The 18834-nt window shown below is 46.6% G+C and overlaps 1 protein-coding gene and 1 long non-coding RNA gene across 2 annotated transcripts in view; one reads left to right on the top strand and one right to left on the bottom strand.

Moving 5' to 3' along the window:
* Positions 1–18834, bottom strand: part of LOC146755905 (uncharacterized) — a 203812-nt gene that overhangs the window by 64414 nt on the left and 120564 nt on the right. The window lies entirely within an intron of this gene.
* LOC146755908 (olfactory receptor 14C36-like) lies at positions 15425–16432 on the top strand. Its single transcript, XM_085525131.1, has one exon. It carries the CDS (start codon positions 15455–15457, stop codon positions 16418–16420), a length of 966 nt encoding a protein of 321 aa, XP_085381257.1. The 5' UTR covers positions 15425–15454; the 3' UTR covers positions 16421–16432.

Below are 18834 nucleotides of genomic sequence, written 5' to 3'. Positions count from 1 at the left end.
GGAGGGCAGCCAGGTAGATGCCCAGGAAGAGCCAGAAGTGCAGGAGCTGCAGCTGCCGCGTGTCTGCCAACGGCAGCAGGAGGAACTCGCTGATGGAGCTGCTGTTGGGCATTTGCTGTTGTTGGGCTTGGAGTCCTGCTCAGAGTGCAGAAGGTAATGACAAGTCCAGACCATTCTCAGACACACTCCTCCTGCTATAATAAGAAATGTTTTAATTCTCCTACAACAGTGTACATTTAGCACCATTACTTGCATTTAATTTCATGTATTTTAGCATTCCTAAAGCAGAAGCAGCATATGGAGCTCTGACCTTCCTCTTCTTTTCTTATCCCTTCTCCCTGGATATTTCCTTCTGTTTCTTGTCTTATCTTTACCCCAAGTGCTCTTAGAGCCCCCTACCCCAGCTTCAGTGACATACAGTTTCAGTTAGATAATGCTGCCTGTTTTTATGATAAGCAAATTATTCATGCCTGCAGAAACTGAAGATAATTACAATTGGTTCCATTCTTAGAGAAGGCGTAGACTGAGAGCACATCATGTGTGACTGTTCACAAAACAAGCAAATGACTGAAAAAAATTCTCAGATCTCTGACAGCCCCTTTTAGGTTTCTGACTCCAATCCTTTTTGCCCCAGAATAGGAAATGGAAACCTCCTGCCTTTGTTCTCCTCTTGCCAAGGGCCTTCACAAACATGCTATTGTGCAGTGGAGCTGTGATCCCCATGCCCCAGGCAGCAGCTGTGGCAGCACAAGACATGCCGGGGGCTCCTTCCCCCCACACGTCTCCCCGCAGCGCCCTGGGCAGCTCCCCGGGCAGGCTGAGTGCTGAGCCTGGCAGGCGGCAGAGTCCCATACCCGGCACACAGCCCCTGGGGCACAGCAGGGACCCTGCTCTGCAGGACAGCCCTGGGCACCCGCCTGCAGCCCCGGCTGCACAGCCTGCAGCCGTGCTGAGACACGCAGCCCTCAGGGCTGTGCTCTGGTGCTGCAGCACCGAAGCCCTCAGCTGTAGCAGAAGGCTTTTAACATAGTAAAGGAATATGCAGTGCCTGCAGCCAGATCTGCTACGGGATGTCACAGATTAAGTTAACTGTCATGGTTTAATAATTTTGTATTTTTTTGCTATCAGTATTCCACATCATAACATCATATAAAGCATGAATAATTTTACTGAATCTGCAACTTACAGAAGAAGAATACATCTCCCAGGGAACAACACGATAGGTCACGGGACCTGGACTCTATATTAACTCTGTCGCAGAACAGACTGACGTCTTTCGAGTTCTGGCGTTCAGGGGAGTGTGTGGGAGCCTTCAGCCGTTCGCCTAGATTCACAGTAGGCCTCTCGGTTACGGGACTCATTCTCTCTCCTATTTTGCTTGATTCGTTAGCTCAATTTTCAATTATATTGTATTATATTGTGTTATCCTGTATTTCGATATAGTATTTAGTAAATAAGTGTGCCTCCTTAGATCGTTGCCGCTGTTTTCTTTTCCTAATTAACTTTTTCCTTTCGGCCTAGGGCCCCTCCGGGGCCCACGGCCCCCTGTCACGGACGCAGGTGGATTTTTAGTTCAAACCGTGACAGATTTTGGTGGAGGATGCGGGCAAATTGAGTTGCTGTTTTTTTCTGTGTTTTCTTCTGTTGCTCTTTTAGCTTTTAACAGAGCTACGAGTTTTTTTTCCCTGTTAAGGAGCTATCTCGTGTTTGCGATTCTGCACCTGCGAGCTTGACCTTGAAAGTCCAGGCGGACTGCCAATACTCCGGTATATTTTATAAACACTGCTGAGTTTTGTTTTCTTTTACTTTTTTCTCTCTATTGGAGGAAAAAAAATGTTTTCTCTACTAAATTTGTTTTACCAGGGACTGTGTGCCATTGGTTCCTTTTTTGAGACGCTCCGAACATATTGGGCCATGTTTAAGCTAGCCACTTTTTCTTATGGAGCTATACAATTGTATAATGGATTGAAAGCATGGTTAGCAATGCTCACTTCGTATCTGTATACAGCTCCAGAGGGAGCAACTAATGCAACTAATTATACAGAAATGGTGATTTTTAAGCGTGCTCCTCTTTCTTTCTATGAATCCTTTATGCAGTTTTTGAATGATCAGTGGGCCACACTCTTAATCTCCCTGATCTTACTGTTGATTATTGTAATAATCTCACTCAGTATTTGGATTTATAACATCCGGAGGAAGTCTTCTCTAGAACCAGAGAATACTGAGTGGCAGGGAGTGTGGAGAGGCTTTGAAGAGATTCTCAAAGGACAGACATCTTCAGTGTTATGGAGCTTCACTCCTGAACACTTGAAGAATCCTGAGAGTTTGATTGCATATTTGAGGCAGGAATGTTGTGGCTCAGGCAGATCTCAGGAGGCACAAATGATTTTGGGCCTAGCTAATGCTTATCGGGCCTTAGTCAATACCATTCCTGAGAGGGAAGTTTTTGAAGCTGAGAGAGAGAGTCTCAGGGCCGAGAAGGAGAGTCTTAGAGCTGAGGCAGAAAAACTTTGGACTGAGAAGGTAGAGAGAGAAAAAGCTTTTGAAGCTGAGAGAAAAGATCTCCTGTACCAACGAGACTCAATCTGGCACGAGAAAGAGAGTCTTAGAGCTGACGCAGAAAAACTTTGGGATGAGAAGGTAGAGAGAGAAAAAGTTTTTGAAGCTGAGAGAAAAGATCTCCTGTACCAACGAGACTCAATCTGGTACGAGAAAGAGAATCATAGAGCTGACGCAGAAAAACTTTGGGATGAGAAAAGCTCCCTGCAATCCCAACTCAACACTCTCCAGTCCGAGCACAGCGCCCTCCGGTCCGAGCACGACACTCTCCAGTCCGAGCACGGCGCCCTCCAGTCCGAGCACGACACTCTCCAGTCCGAGCACGGCGCCCTCCGGTCCGAGCATGACACTCTCCAGACTGAGCGCGATGCCCTCCAGTCCGAGCACGACACTCTCCAGACCGAGCACAGCGCCCTCCGGTCCGAGCATGACACTCTCCAGACCGAGCACAGCGCCCTCCGGTCCGAGCACGACACTCTCCAGTCCGAGCACAGCGCCCTCCGGTCCGAGTACAACACTCTCCAGATTGAGCGCGATGCCCTCCGGACCGAGCACAATGCCCTCCAGACCGAGCACAACACTCTCCAGTCCAAGTATGACGCCGTCCAGTCTGAGTGCGGCACCCTCCAGGCCAAGCATGATGCCTTCCAAACCAACTGTGACACCCTCCAGTCCGAGCACAACACTCTTCAGTCTGTGCATAATGCCCTCCGGTCCGAGCATAACGCTCTTCAGACTGAGCACAATGCCCTTCGGACCGAGCACAACACTCTTCAGTCCGAGCATAATGCCCTCCAGTCCGAGCATAACGCTCTTCAGACCGAGCACAATGCCCTCCAGACCAAGCTCAACACTCTCCAGACTGAGCACACTGCCCTCCAGGCCGAGCATAACGTCCTCCGGTTCGGGTACAACACTATCCAATCCAACTACAACAGCCTCCAGACTGAGCTTGGTGCTGTCCAGTTTGAGCGGAACGCTCTCCGAGACCAGCTATGTGCCCTCCAGGATGAGTTGAATGTATTTAACCAACTGCCAGGGGCACATGTAGTCCAATTTGGCCAGCCATTGGGGGCACATGTAGTCCAATCTGACCAGCCACCGGGGGCACAGGTAGTCCAATTGGACCAACCATCTGGGACACCAGATACAATGTTGGTTGCCCCTGTAAGAGGGCGAAAGACAAAACAAGTTTCAACTCAGTTAGAGAAAATGCAGAAGGAGTTAGAAGAGCGGAGGGAGTTAGGAGAGCAGGACTCAGGAGACTCAGGGGAGCAGGGGGAGTCAGAAGACCAGAAGAAGTTGGAGGAGCAGAGGATGTTAGAGGGGTATAAGAAGATGATAGAGGAGCAGAAGATGATAGAGGAGCAGAAGATGATAGAGGAGCAGAAGAAGTTAGAGGAGCAGAGAAAGTTAGGAGAGAGGAAAAAGAAGGAGGGTTACCTGGAGGAAATAACACAAGCATCAGCGTCAGGGTCAGAGTCAGAAGAGGAGCCAAAAGCTACTTTTTCTTTACGAGAATTTCTCAAGTCCAAACTTGTAGATGGGGCAGCCTCATCAACACAGTTGCCACCATCAACACCTGGGACTCTTGATAGAGCAAAAGGTGAGCAAAGTATTACGACCATTATTGATCGATCTTTTAAACTGAGTGAAATTCGAGATCTAAGAAAGGATTACACACGTCAGCCAAAAGAAAATATGGTCACTTGGTTACTTCGCTGCTGGGACAATGGTGCCAACAGTGCATGGCTCGATGGCAGTGAAGCTCGCCAACTGGGTAGCATTTCCAGGGACCCACATGTGGACAGAGGTATTGGCACATGCCAAAATCGGTCCTACACCCTCTGGAAGCGGATGTTGATAGCAGTAAGAGATAGATTCCCCTTTAAACGGGACTTGGAGCCTGAGAGAAAGAAATGGACTGATATTGAGAAAGGTATCCAGTTTTTGAGAGAAAATGCTCTGGTGGAAATGCTATACAGCCGCGAGTTCAATCGTAATGATCCAGACCAATTACATGATCCCAAAGCAGTCCGCGTTCCACGACAAATGTGGCGTGACTTTACAAAAGCAGCTCCAGAAAAGCATGCCAGTGCACTTGCATTAGTATATGGCAAAGGGGACAGGAAACCCTTTGTGAATGAACTAATTGGCAGACTTCAGGAACTTGAATTATTTATAAGCGCCACAGAAGTTAATCTGTATACTTCAGCCATTGTCAAAATTGTGGAAAGGTTAAACGAAGTGGAGGGAACACAAAATGATATTATTGACAAATTGGCTAATGTGCCTGATGTAGATGAATCCACGGTGGTACAAGATGATGGAAACCAGGATTTCCACAATCGCCTATTGAGGAAGCTAAACAACATGAGTTCCTCTCGACCTGTATCATCGAAAATCTCAACCATTAAAAAGAGACGTCCTCGTATTCAAGCAAATGACGATGATAAGTCACCTCGAATCAACAATGAGACTACACGTCTTGCCTTGTTGCTTTTCCTCTGTAGTCATGGGGAGGACATGAAGAAGTGGTGTAATTCATCCACTTCTGCACTTCAGGCACGAGTGAAAGAATTACAAGGTGAAACAACTACCAAGGTGAACTCTTCCAAGAAGGGGAGAGTTCCAGTTGCTGCAAGTCAACGAGGTAAACAATAGAGGGGCCCTGCCCCCAGCCAGGGGGGGGAAAGGGACAACAGAGTATACTGGACTGTGTGGATTAAGTGGCCTGGCACATCTCAACCACAGAAATATAAAGCCTTGGTGGACACTGGTGCACAATGCACCCTAATGCCCTCAAGTCACCAAGGGACACAACCAATATATATCCATGGAGTGACTGGGGGTTCCCAAGAATTGACTATGTTGGAGGCCGAAATAAGCCTCACTGGTAAAAACTGGCAAAGGCACCCTATTGTGACTGGTCCAGAGGCTCCATGTATACTGGGAATCGATTACCTTAGGATGGGATATTTCAAGGATCCCAAGGGGTATCGATGGGCCTTTGGGATAGCTGCTGTAAACACAAATGGTGTTAAGCAGCTGTCAACTTTACCTGGTCTGTCAGATGATCCTTCTGCTGTGGGGTTGCTCCAGGTAAAAGACCAAGAGGTACCAATTGCCACCAGAGTGGTTCACAGACGGCAGTACCGCACCAATAGGGACTCATTGCTCCCCATTCAAAAGCTAATTCGCCAATTAGAAAATCAGGGAGTGATTAGCAAAACGCACTCGCCTTTTAACAGCCCCATATGGCCAGTGCGTAAAACCAGTGGGGAATGGAGGCTGACGGTAGATTACCGTGGCCTGAAGGAAGTTACACCTCCATTAAGTGCTGCTGTACCAGACATGCTAGAACTCCAGTATGAATTGGAGTCAAAAGAAGCTAGGTGGTATGCCACCATTGATATTGCTAATGCTTTCTTTTCCATCCCATTGGCTGCAAAATGTAGGCCACAGTTTGCTTTTACCTGGAGAGGTATTCAGTATACCTGGAACCGTTTACCCCAGGGGTGGAAGCACAGCCCAACAATTTGCCATGGATTGATCCAAGCTGTTTTAGAACAGGGTAATGCTCCTGAGCACTTGCAGTATATTGATGACATTGTGGTGTGGGGCCATACAGCAGCAGAGGTTTCCAAGAAAGGGAAACAGATAATCCAAATTCTTTTGAAAGCTGGTTTTGCCATTAAGCGCAGCAAGGTGAAGGGGCCTGCCCAGGAAATCCAGTTCTTAGGCATAAAATGGCAAGATGGACGTCGTCACATCCCAGCAGATGTGATTGACAAAATCACTGCTATGTCTCCGCCCACAAATAAAACAGAGACCCAATCTTTTCTGGGAGTAGTGGGCTTTTGGAGAATGCATGTCCCAAACTACAGCCACATAGTGAGCCCCCTCTATCAGGTAACACGGAAGAAGAATAATTTCTCATGGGGTCCTGAGCAGCAGCAGGCTTTTGAGCAGATAAAACAAGAAATAGCCCGTGCCGTGGCCTTGGGGCCAGTACGGACGGGACAGGATGTGAAGAACATCCTCTACACTGCTGCTGGAGAGAAAGGTCCCACCTGGAGTTTGTGGCAAAGAGCCTCAGGAGAGACCCGAGGCCGACCCCTAGGATTTTGGAGTCGAGCATATAAAGGGTCTGAGGAGCGCTACACTCCAACTGAGAAGGAGATCTTAGCCGTGTATGAGGGGGTTCGGGCTGCTTCTGAAGTAGTTGGGACAGAGGTTCAGCTTCTTCTAGCACCTCGCTTGCCAGTAATAAACTGGATGTTTAAAGGACAGGTTCCCTCCACCCATCATGCTACTGATGCCACTTGGAGTAAGTGGATTTCATTAATTACTCAACGAGCTCGAATGGGAAAACTCAGCCGTCCTGGAATTCTAGAAGTGATCATGGACTGGCCTGAGAGTAAAAAAATTGAAACACCACCTACAGAAGAGGTATCACGTGCTAAAGAGGCACCACCATACAATGAGCTACCAGAAAACGAAAAGAAATTTGCCCTATTCACAGACGGATCATGTCGTATTGTAGGGAAGCATCGCAGATGGAAAGCTGCTGTATGGAGCCCCACACGACAAGTTGCAGAGGCCACTGAAGGTAAAGGAGAATCAAGTCAATTCGCAGAGGTAAAGGCTGTTCAGCTGGCTTTAGATGTGGCTGAACGGGAGAGGTGGCCAATGCTTCATCTTTATACTGATTCATGGATGGTGGCAAATGCCTTATGGGGGTGGTTGCAACAATGGGAGAATGATAATTGGCAACGAAAGGGTAAACCTGTTTGGGCTGCTGAACTGTGGAAAGACATTGCTGCCCGAATAAGGAACATTGTTGTAAAGGTGCGCCATGTAGATGCTCATGTGCCTAAAAGTAAGGCTACTGAAGAACATAAAAATAACCATCAGGTTGATCGAGCTGCTAAAATTGAGGTGGCTCAAATAGACTTGGACTGGCAGAACAAGGGTGAATTATTCCTAGCTCGGTGGGCCCACGAGACTTCAGGTCATCAAGGAAGGGATGCAACATATAAGTGGGCCAGAGACCGAGGGGTGGACTTAACTATGGACGCTATTGCTCAGGTTATTCATGATTGTGAAACATGCGCCATAATTAAACAAGCCAAGAGGATGAAACCTTTTTGGGGGGAAGGGCGATGGCAAAAGTATAAATATGGAGAGGCATGGCAGGTTGATTATATCACCTTGCCACGATCTCGCAATGGTAAGCGTTATGTACTCACCATGGTGGAGGCAACCACTGGGTGGCTCGAAACATACGCAGTACCCCATGCTACCGCCCGAAACACCATATTAGGGTTGGAAAAGCAAATCCTGTGGCGGCATGGCACTCCAGAAAGAATTGAATCAGATAATGGGACCCATTTTAAAAATTCCCTTGTAACCACTTAGGCTAAAAATCATGGCATTGAGTGGATTTACCATATTCCCTATCATGCACCAGCTTCTGGTAAGATTGAACGATTCAATGGGTTGTTGAAAACTATGTTGAAAGCAATGGGTGGCGGAATGTATAAAAATTGGGAGAACCATTTAGCAGAAGCCACCTGGTTGGTCAACACTCGAGGATCTAGTAATCGCAATGGTCCTAACTAATCCAGCTCCCTACGTACCGTGGAGGGAGATAAGGTTCCTGTAGTACACATAAAGAGCGTGTTGGGAAAGACGGTTTGGGTCCTTCCAGCGTCTGGAAAGGGCAAACCTCTCCGGGGTACTGTCTTTGCCCAGGGACCTGGGTGCACATGGTGGGTGATGGACAAAAATGGGAATGTTCAAGGTGTACCACAAGGGAATTTGATTTTGGGGGAGTGCAGCCAATGATTTTCCTGTAAATATATAGGTAGAGTCTCAGAAAATATTTCAATTAGGTACAGAATAGTTCAATTAGGTATAGGACTTAAGATAGAGTGGATTAATGTTAAGGAAACACTTTTTCTCTATATACCTTAATTAGGCATTCTGTAAGCAAGTTTTCCATCTGGACTCTATATCCTGCACTGGCCATGCATGTGTAGAGCACACATGGAAAGAAGTATAAGTCAAAAGGAAATCTGCTGTGGTGGCTGGGAAAGGATGAGTGCACCTTGATGTGGGGGACACCCTACTAGCGCTGCCTTTCCCCTCTACCGCTGACATGTTTTCCTTTTTCTGGCAGTTTTGCCATTTTCTCAAAATTAATAAATAGTAGGTTAGGTTATAGAGTTTTGTTCTCAACTTAGGGATTTGTATGGAATAAATATAAATTGTTGAGAAAAATAAGGTTGCTGATTATTCACAATTATACATATGAGTGTGTATGTATGTATAAACATAATGTAATGATGTAGAATAAGGGGTGGAATGTCATGGTTTAATAATTTTGTATTTTTTGCTATCAGTATTCCACATCATAACATCATATAAAGCATGAATAATTTTACTGAATCTGCAACTTACAGAAGAAGAATACATCTCCCAGGGAACAACACGATAGGTCACGGGACCTGGACTCTATATTAACTCTGTCGCAGAACAGACTGACGTCTTTCGAGTTCTGGCGTTCAGGGGAGTGTGTGGGAGCCTTCAGCCGTTCGCCTAGATTCACAGTAGGCCTCTCGGTTACGGGACTCATTCTCTCTCCTATTTTGCTTGATTCGTTAGCTCAATTTTCAATTATATTGTATTATATTGTGTTATCCTGTATTTCAATATAGTATTTAGTAAATAAGTGTGCCTCCTTAGATCGTTGCCGCTGTTTTCTTTTCCTAATTAACTTTTTCCTTTCGGCCTAGGGCCCCTCCGGGGCCCACGGCCCCCTGTCACGGACGCAGGTGGATTTTTAGTTCAAACCGTGACAGTTAACCCTCTATGAAAAGCATCTGCATGGTCTGTAGTGAGACTTACCCTGTCATGGTCTGTGAGCAAACCTCTTGCAGTGAGCTCGAAGCCCTCTCACACCACACACATCCTGTAAGCTCTCTCCAGTTTCTCTCCTCTCCTTCTGTCACCTGCAGGCTGTGCTGTGCACGAGAGCTGCTCCTGGGCACAGCTGTCTCTGTGCAGCTCGGCTCAATTTTATGAGCTCCCTGTGTCCTTGGAGCCTGGACAAGCAAGCAGCAGATGATGTCATTTTTATCCTTCCCACTCATCTCACCAGACATGTCCCTGGGTCCTCATGGCCAACAGCTCCTGAAAGACAACAGCATCATAACTGTGCTTTGAAATCTGCTCAATTAACCACCACATGTCCAGTGGTCAGTGAGTGACTGGAAACATATAGCGAGTACTACCAGAGTTCATTTGATGAAGCAAAAAGTGCACCCAGACAAGGACGGGGAGGTTTGAACTTTCCCTGTGCAGGGCAGTGATCCAGCTGAGGCAGTGCAGGAGTCTCATCCCTTGACAGAAATCCTGGAGCTGAAATGGGATTCAGCTCCCCACAGAACCACAGGACCTGGGATTCCTCTGGTTCAGTTCAGAAGTGCACAAGGAGTTGCCTGCATGTGAGCTCCTGCTCTGAGTCCTCGGTTCTTCAGCAGGGAGGCAGTTGCTCACAAACAGACACTGGGTGATGCCCAAGTGCCTGGGCTGCTCCTGATGTGTGCCAGTGCTTGTAAACCGTGTGGGAAGTCCCTGTTCTCTGCTGGGCATCATACTCTCTGTCAATGAAGGTCTGGTAGGAACTGTGAAGGTCAAAGGGGCATCAGGCCAAGTGCAAGATGCAAATGGATCTTTTTTTTTAAATGTATTTATGTATTTATGTATTTATTTATTTATTTATTTATTTATTTATGTATTTTGAGGCCGTAAGCTTAAAAGATGCTCATTAACGTCAATCAAATTGAGATTAAAAATATAAAACAGAGATCAAAATCAATGAAAATGTGTTAACCCTTCTCAACATGAGAAAATCTCATGAGTCTTGTTCCATTTTAAGTTGTAAATGTGAATGTTTGTGGTGATATTATGACTGTTATTTATTTATTCATTTATTTATTTTTATTTATTTTTCTGAAACTATGATGTTTTCCAGAACTGTGTTTGCTGGACACAAATGCCTTCAGGTTCAGGGACACAGACAGCGGTGCCAGTCCCAATGCCCTGAGACTAAATCCTGGCACCCGCTGCTTCTCTTCCTTGCTGCCTATTTGATGTCCCTCAACCTCCAGGTGTCTCCAGCTCTCCTAATAAATGGACTTGGTTAAGGGCATATTTTCAGCAGGCCATTTAGACACACGCTCATGCCACAGCCTGCCAGATTTCCCCATCCCTTGCTCTTTGTTCAGTCAGATACCTCTCAATTATCTGTCTGATTTCTGACTTTTAGGGGGATGACTCAAATTTGCTCTCTCTTGCCAAAGACTGATGGATTGTGCAGTCAGATCCTTTACCGTGATTCTATCTAGCCCTTCCTATATTTTCTTTTTCTCTTTCTTTTTTTTTTCTGTGTTGTTTTCTTCTCCTTTTTCTTTTCTTTTCCTCTCCTTTTCTTTTTCCTTTTTCTCTTTCTTTTTTTTCCCTTTTTCTCTTTCTTTTTCTCTCTTTTTTATTTTTCATGCTTTTTAAAAAAAGCATGAATTCTGTACGATGTTCATTAATGTCAGTAAAAGTAACAAAAAAAGTTGAAGACAAAGATAGAAATCAAGAAGAATGTGTTAACCCATCTCAATTTTTGTAATACTTGTAAGTCCTGTTCAGTTTTAAGTTGATAACTCCCAACTCCCTGGCTGATCTATCCCAGGGAGATTACTGGAATTTGCTCCATTCCTCAAAAGTCTGTTTTCAACTCCTTCACCGTGATTCTATCTATCCCATCCTATCTGTGTCTAACTCATTTCTTGTGCAAATACTCCCTATGAAACATAAACCTCAATAGAAGCAGCTTGGACATGGCATGCAGTTGATCACTGTGTTTTACTGATCATTCAATTGCATCACCTTTCCTTCTGTTTGTTGGCCATAACTAAGGGAAATTCTTTCTTTTTCTGCATGCAGCTGGTTCTCTGTGGAAAGCCATTGGGAGTTGGTACAAAGTAGGTTTAACACTGAGCGAGTGACTGCAGAGGAGAAGAGTGATGTGAGGAAAAGTGATGCAAGTCCCATGGGGCCGATGAGAGTAGAAGCGAGGTGGGGAGGTTGAGAAGGAACTTTGTCCACACAGAAACAGCATATAACTCATTGGGGATATCCCGGATTGACAAAGTGCTTATTTAACATCTTTTATAAACCCAACTATAAATAAATTGACAATAAATGCATTTTGGATTCTTCCTATTTGAGCACTCTCCAGATGTCTTATCATTTTCCTGAACATGTTCTGAAAACCTGAAGAAGATAACAGGAAGGCACAAGGCACAGGGGGCTCTTTAAGCTATAATGGGCCCCAGGGCGCATTTGATGCTGAGTCCATCCTCCAGTGCAGAGAGAAGTTTGCACAAAGTGCTCAACAATACAAAGTCAGAAGTAACAGTGAAGTTTCTTGGAGTATTAATGGGTGTACTGAGGTCCATTATCAAGCAAGCTTCCCAAGAGACTTATTAGAGAAGATAATTGGAAGCCGTGTTTACAGGCAGGGAAAGGCACTGGCATGGTGGCTCTTATGCTGAAAAACTTATCTTTCGTCTTATGAAGCAGAAAAGCCATGCCCTGAACTCCAGACCCCTGGCAGGGAGGACCTCATTCTGACTAAGGATTCTTCCTGGGGCAGTAGGATTGAGGTCTGTATGATGTTAAATGAAAGACATGGGGACAGAAGATCCCAGGCTTCGCATGTGGTGCACAGATACTGTGAAGTTCATGTCCCACATGTGCCCTGTATCTCATCACAGGATGTAGGATGTGAGAAGGGCCCCATCTGAACAAGCAGTCAATCACAGTGAAACTCTGAACTTCAGATCTCTCAGTTCCAGTGCCCTCCTGTGCACACCCTCCCATCGCTTGATGTCCTTTATGTTCTGCATTGCCCAGAAGTGCACCCAGTGCTCCACGTGAGGCTGTAGCAATGCAGAGCAAAGAGGGACAACCCTTTCTCTCACCCAGCTGGCAATAAATTGCTTTATGCGCTCCAGGGTACCGTTGGCCTTCCTGGATGCCTGGGCACACTGCTGACTCACTTCCAATTTTATGTTGAGAAGGACCCCCAATGCTTTTCAGTCAGACCTCTCTCATGTGTCCCATATCCAGTCAGTGTGTATGTCCAGGGTTGCCCATACCCAGGTGCACAATCAGGCACTTGTTCTTGTTATACGTTATGCACTTGGTGCTTAGTGCCAACTGATACCCACTTCTCTGACTTGTCCACATCTCTCTGCAAGTCCTCTCCACCCTCAGTGGAGGCAGCAGCACCTCCTCATCTAGTATCATCAGCGAACATCAGCAAAAAGTCTTGCATGCAAGTCATTCGCAAAAACATGACAGAGAAGTGACCCTAAAATGGAGCTCTGGGGAACCCTGCTAGTGACCATCTACCAGCCTGTTGGAACCCATTGACTCTAATCCTTTGGGCCTGACCTACCAGCCAACATCTCACCCACCACATTCTGTTTCTGTCTAGCCGTATGCAGGACGTTCTGTCCAGAAGGGTGCTGTGAGAAATAGTCTCAAAAGCTCTACTAAAATTCTGAAGGATAACATCAACTGTCAACCCTTGGTCAACCAATTCACTAACATTGTCATAAAAAGACCTATAGTTAAACAGGACCTTCCCCTCGGGAACTTGTGTTGGCTGTGACCAATGACACAATTGTCCTTCAGGTGATTTTCAATCACTCCCACCATCACTTTCTCCATAATTTTACCAGGCACTGGAGTGAGACTGACAAGTCCATAGTTGCCCCTGTCATCTTTGTTGCTCTTCCATACAATGAGACAACATTTGCCAGCTTCCCGTCAACTGGTATGACCCTAGATTTATTAGATGCCATTGAAATGCGAGCCCAGAGCATGCTAAAGTGTCATCATTGTAAGGACATAGATGTGCCAGAGCTTTGCAGTGCCTTGAACTCTAGAGTATGAAACAGATGGAGCATAGAGAAAGACTGGCCTCTTCTGTTGGTTAGCAGAATAACACTACATGATACATGGGGTCTCTGCTCTGCTGGGAGTGTGGATGTGCCTGAAGGCCTTATTTAGGAATCTGGACAGGCTGGAGAGCTGGGCTGAAGCTAATGGGATGAGGTTCACCAAGACCAAGTGCCACATCCTGAACTTTGGGACCTGGAATGGACTTCCCAGTGTGGGGGTGGTGGATTCACTGACCCTGGAGGAGTTCAAGGAATGACTGGTTGTTCTGTTGAGGGACATGGATTAGTGGGAGCTATTCGTGATAGGTGACCAGCTGGAGTGGATGATCTTTTAGGTCTTTTCCAACCTTGGTGATTCTATGATTCTATGATATCCTGTCCTTGTATGAGTGCCCTCTTTGAGCAAACACTCTCTGGGAGGACTCAGCACATGTCTGGAATTAGTCACTGACCACTAGAAATCTGGTGTTTAATTCAACAGATTTTAATGTACTGTCATGATGCTGTTGTCTTTCAGGAGCGGTTGGCCATGAGGACCCCGGGACACCACAGGGGAGATGAGTGGGAAGGATAAAAAATGACATCATCTGTTACTGATATGCACTGGGCTCCTCAGATACAGGGAGCTCATAAATGTGGGCAATGTTTTAGATGTGCCAAGGTGCATCTCTTGTGCGCAGCACAGCAAGGCTGGGGCTTCATCAGCAGTTGACATGAGGATAGAAGAGAAGGGAGAGAGAGCGTACAGAGTTCACACAGTGTGAGCCTGCTGTGAGCTGACTGCTGGAGCATTGATAACAGACCACAGCATGGTAAGTGTCTAGCAGTAGGCAATGGAGCTACTTTTCCTGGAGGGATCACCAATCTGGGACACCCCATAGCTGATCTGGCTGCAGGCAACGCATGATTCTTTACTATGTTAAAAGCCTTCTGCTCCAACTGAGGGCTTCTGTGCTGCAGTATCAGACCACAGCCATGAGGGCTGCGTGTCCCAGCACGGCTGCAGGCTGTGCAGCCGGGGCTGCAGGCGGGTGCCCAGGGCTGTCCTGCAGAGCAGGGTTCCTGCTGTGCCCCAGGGGCTGTGTGCCAGGTATGGGACTCTGCCGCCTGCCAGGCTCAGCACTCAGCCTGCCCGGGGAGCTGCCCAGGGTGCTGCAGGGAGACGGGTGGGGGGAAGGAGCCCCCCGGCAGGGCTTGTGCTGCTACAGCTGCTGCCTGGGGCAGGGGGATCACAGCTCCACTGCACAACAGGATGTTTGTGAACGGTCTTGGCAAGAGGAGAGCGAAGGCAGGGATTTTGCAATTATTTTTCTGAGGGAAAGCAGAAAGGACTGGAGGCAGAAATAGAATAGGGGCTGTAAAATTTAAAACACAGCTATGTTACTCACAAGTATTTCTTCAATCAATTGCTTGTTTTGTGAACAGTGACACAGGTTGTGCTTTCAACCTCTCATTTCTAAAAGGAAAGAATCAGTTTGTTGTTCTCTGAAGACTTTAATATTGCACTTACCCTGCAAACAGGCATATTTGTCTAAGACATATTGAAGTGCAAAAAGGCTGGGGCTGGGGGTCTAAGAGAAGCTGGAGTAAAAATATGTGATGAGTAAAGGGCACCTAACAGGAAAGTACTCAGGAGTCTGGGATATGATTATGAAATGAGAAAAAAGTAAGAGCTCCTTAATCTTCTACTTCTGTAGGGACGGTGAAGTTCACGAAAATAAATTGAAGTTATGGAGTTAAATGAAAATTATCCAAAGGTAAATGAATACATTTCACAGTACAGCAGAAGAACTGTCTCTGAGAATGGTCTGGACTTGTCATTATCTTCTGCACTCTGAACAGGACTCCAAGCCCAACAACAGCAGATGCCCAACAGCAGCTCCATCAGCGAGTTCCTCCTGCTGCCGTTGGCAGACACGCGGCAGCTGCAGCTCCTGCACTTCTGGCTCTTCCTGGGCATCTACCTGGCTGCCCTCCTGGGCAACGGCCTCATCAGCACAGCCGTAGCCTGCGACCGCCGCCTGCACACCCCCATGTACTTCTTCCTCCTCAACCTGGCCCTCCTCGACCTGGGCTGCATCTCCACCACTCTCCCCAAAGCCATGGCCAACGCCCTCTGGGACACCAGGGCCATCTCCTACACAGGATGTGCTGCACAGGTCTTTTTCTTTCTCTTCTTCATCTCAGCAGAGTATTCCCTTCTCACCATCATGTGCTATGACCGCTACGTTGCCATCTGCAAGCCCCTGCACTATGGGACCATGATGGACAGCAGAGCTTGTGCCACCATGACAGCAGCTGCCTGGGGCACTGGGGTTCTCTTTTCCCTGCTGCACACTGCCAGTACGTTTTCACTGCCTCTCTGCCAAGGCAATGTTGTCAACCAGTTTTTCTGTGAAATCCCCCAGATCCTCAAGCTCTCCTGCTCAGAATCCTACCTCAGGGAAGTTGTGTTTATCTTTTTTAGTATCAGTTTAATCTTTGGGTGCTTTGTTTTCATAGTTGTGTCATATGTGCAGATCTTCATGGCTGTGCTGAGGATGCCCTCTGAGCAGGGACGGCACAAAGCCTTCTCCACGTGCCTCCCTCACCTGGCTGTGGTCTCCCTATTTATCATCACTGGCTTTTATGCCTATCTCAATCCCTACTCTGTCTCCTCTCCATCCATGAACCTGATGGTGGCAGTTATGTACTCAGTGGTACCGCCAGCACTGAACCCTATTATCTACAGCATGAGGAACCAGGAAGTCAAGGATGCAGTGAGGAAAGCGATGTCCATATGTGTTTCAAAAACACTGAACTGCCCATCTTTTCTAATTCATGACAAGTAATGCAGCTTTTTACTGTTGCAAACACTTTGTTTTATATAGTTTTGATCAATTTTTATAATTGTAATGTATTAAATGTTATTCTTTTTTTTTTTTTTTGCTAAAATATAATTATTGAAATAAATTCCTCTTATCTTGTGCCTTTGTTGTGTAGCCCAGAGACACTGTATATAATGAACCAGGCTCTCTGTGAACCTTAACAGAATAAAGGACGTGCAGTGACTTTGTCTTTCCTCCTTCTTGTGAGACATTTATGGAGGTCTTGGGGTTGGATGTGCTCAGAAACCCACAGTCCAGCAGGAAGCAAATAGCTATTCATCAAACTGTGCAGTGACTTCAGCCTGCAACAGCTGATGGGCCATCCCTGGTCTCCTGGCTGGGGTCTGTGTTTTCAGGCTCACATCTGTCAGTGCCTCTGACAGGCCAGCAGCAGCAGTTGGTTTGCATGTTGGTTGTCACATCCCCTCTTCATCATTCCCTGTGAGACCCTGCACAGGACAAGTTCTTGGATATGGGTTATCACGTCAGAAGTTTCCAAGCTTCATAGAATCATAGGATCATAGAACTACCCAGGTTGGAAAAGACCTTGAATATCATCAATTCCAACCGCAGCCTAACCATAGTACACTAACTCTAACAACCCTCTGCTAAATCATATCTCTGAGCAGCACATCCAAAAAGCTCTTGAACACATCCAGAGACGATGACTCAACCACCACCCTAGGGAGCCTATTCCTGTGTTTAACTACCCTTTCTGTAAAAAGGTGTTTTATAACGTCCAGCCTGAACTTATCCTGGCACAACTTGAGGCCATTTCCCCTCATCCTGTCACTTGTCACCAGTGAGAAGAGAATTGCCCCACTCTCACTGTAAGCCCCCATCAGATCCCTCAGCCTCTCCTCATAGGGTTGATTTTCCAAGCCCTTCACAAGCCTCTTTGCCCTTCTCTGGACCTGCTCCAGTACCTCCATGACTTTATTGTTCTGAGCTGTCCAGAAATGAACACAGTACTCGAGGTGTAACCTCACCAATGCCGAGTACAGGGGAAGGATGACTTCCCTAGTCCTGCTCACCACACCATTCCTGATCCAAGCCAGGATGCCATTGGCCCTCTTGGCCACTTGGGCACACTGCTGGCTCATATTCAGCCAACTGTCCATCAGCACACCAAGGTCCCTTTCCATCAGGTAGCTTTCCAGCCACACCTCCCCAAGTCTATATGGTTGCCTGGGGTTGTTGTGACCAAAATGCAGGACCCAACAACTGGTCCCATTGAAGCTCACGCCATTAATCTTGACCCATAGATCCAGCCTATCCAGGTCCCTCTGTAAAGCCCTTCTCCCCTCAGGCAAATCAACACTCCCTTCCAACTTGGTATCCTCTACAAACTTACTGAGGGTGCACACAATCCCCTCATCCAGATCATCAGTGAAGAAATATAGAAGATATACAAAATAGCTTCCAAAACCCAAAGATGAACTCAGAGCTGAATATGTACAAAACTTAATTTTGTCAGCTGCAAATTTTATCATGATATAAACCAAGGTCAAACAGCATAGCAAAATAAATACCCTAATCCAGAATCCAGAGTTGACAAATAATGCAGCAGGGAAAGGAAGCAGGAAGCAAGGAGCTGTGCACTGAAGCTTTATGAGAAGGCTCAGCAAGCTCCACAAATAAGGGAACAATCAGCATCATTGCCAGCAGTTCTCCAGCTCCCACGAAGCCCTGTGTTATCTCACTCTGAATAGATGTGCTGTTATCTCAACCCTTGGAGACTCACATCAGGCACCAAAATGACGGTGGTGGTTGAACCCAGCAGGTGGGTCAGCTGCACACAGTGCTCTGTGCACTGCCCCATTCCCAGTGCGATGGGGAGGAGAACTGGGAAAAAAAGTACAACTTGTGTGTTGTAACAAAGCAATTTACTAAGAGAGATAAAAGGAGAGGAGTAATAGTTATCACTATATATCTGTTGATATGGAATTGTATGTAACAATTGATGCACAAGCACTTGCTCAGCACCACCAGACTGATGCCCAGCTGGGCCCTGGGCAGTCAAGAGAGTGAGATGAACTCCCAACACTTTCAACACTCCTTCTGCTTGCTGTCAGATGGTACGCAACATCCCTTCAGCCACTATCAGTCAGCTGTCCTCACTGTTCCCTCCCACTTCCTTGAGCCCTCCACTGACCATGGCCTTGGCTCTGTACAATGCTGCTTAGCAGCAGCTGTAAACACCACAGTGTTATCAACGTTTTTTTTCACCTAGAACCAAAACACTGCACCATAGCAGGCAGTCTGAAGAAAAAAATTCCATCCCAGATGTAACTCATATTCCTGCTTTTCCTCCTCCTCTTGTTCTTCCTTATCAGGAGGCAAGGAACACAATCTGCCGCTCTCCTCTTTGTGCCCTT

This window comes from Coturnix japonica, chromosome 29 (assembly GCF_054131305.1).
Source record: "Coturnix japonica strain WE chromosome 29, WE-NBRP24, whole genome shotgun sequence".
NCBI classification, from domain to species: Eukaryota; Metazoa; Chordata; class Aves; order Galliformes; family Phasianidae; genus Coturnix; species Coturnix japonica.
Note: the sequence above shows the minus strand (reverse complement) of the source record. Positions and strands in the feature narration are given on the sequence as shown.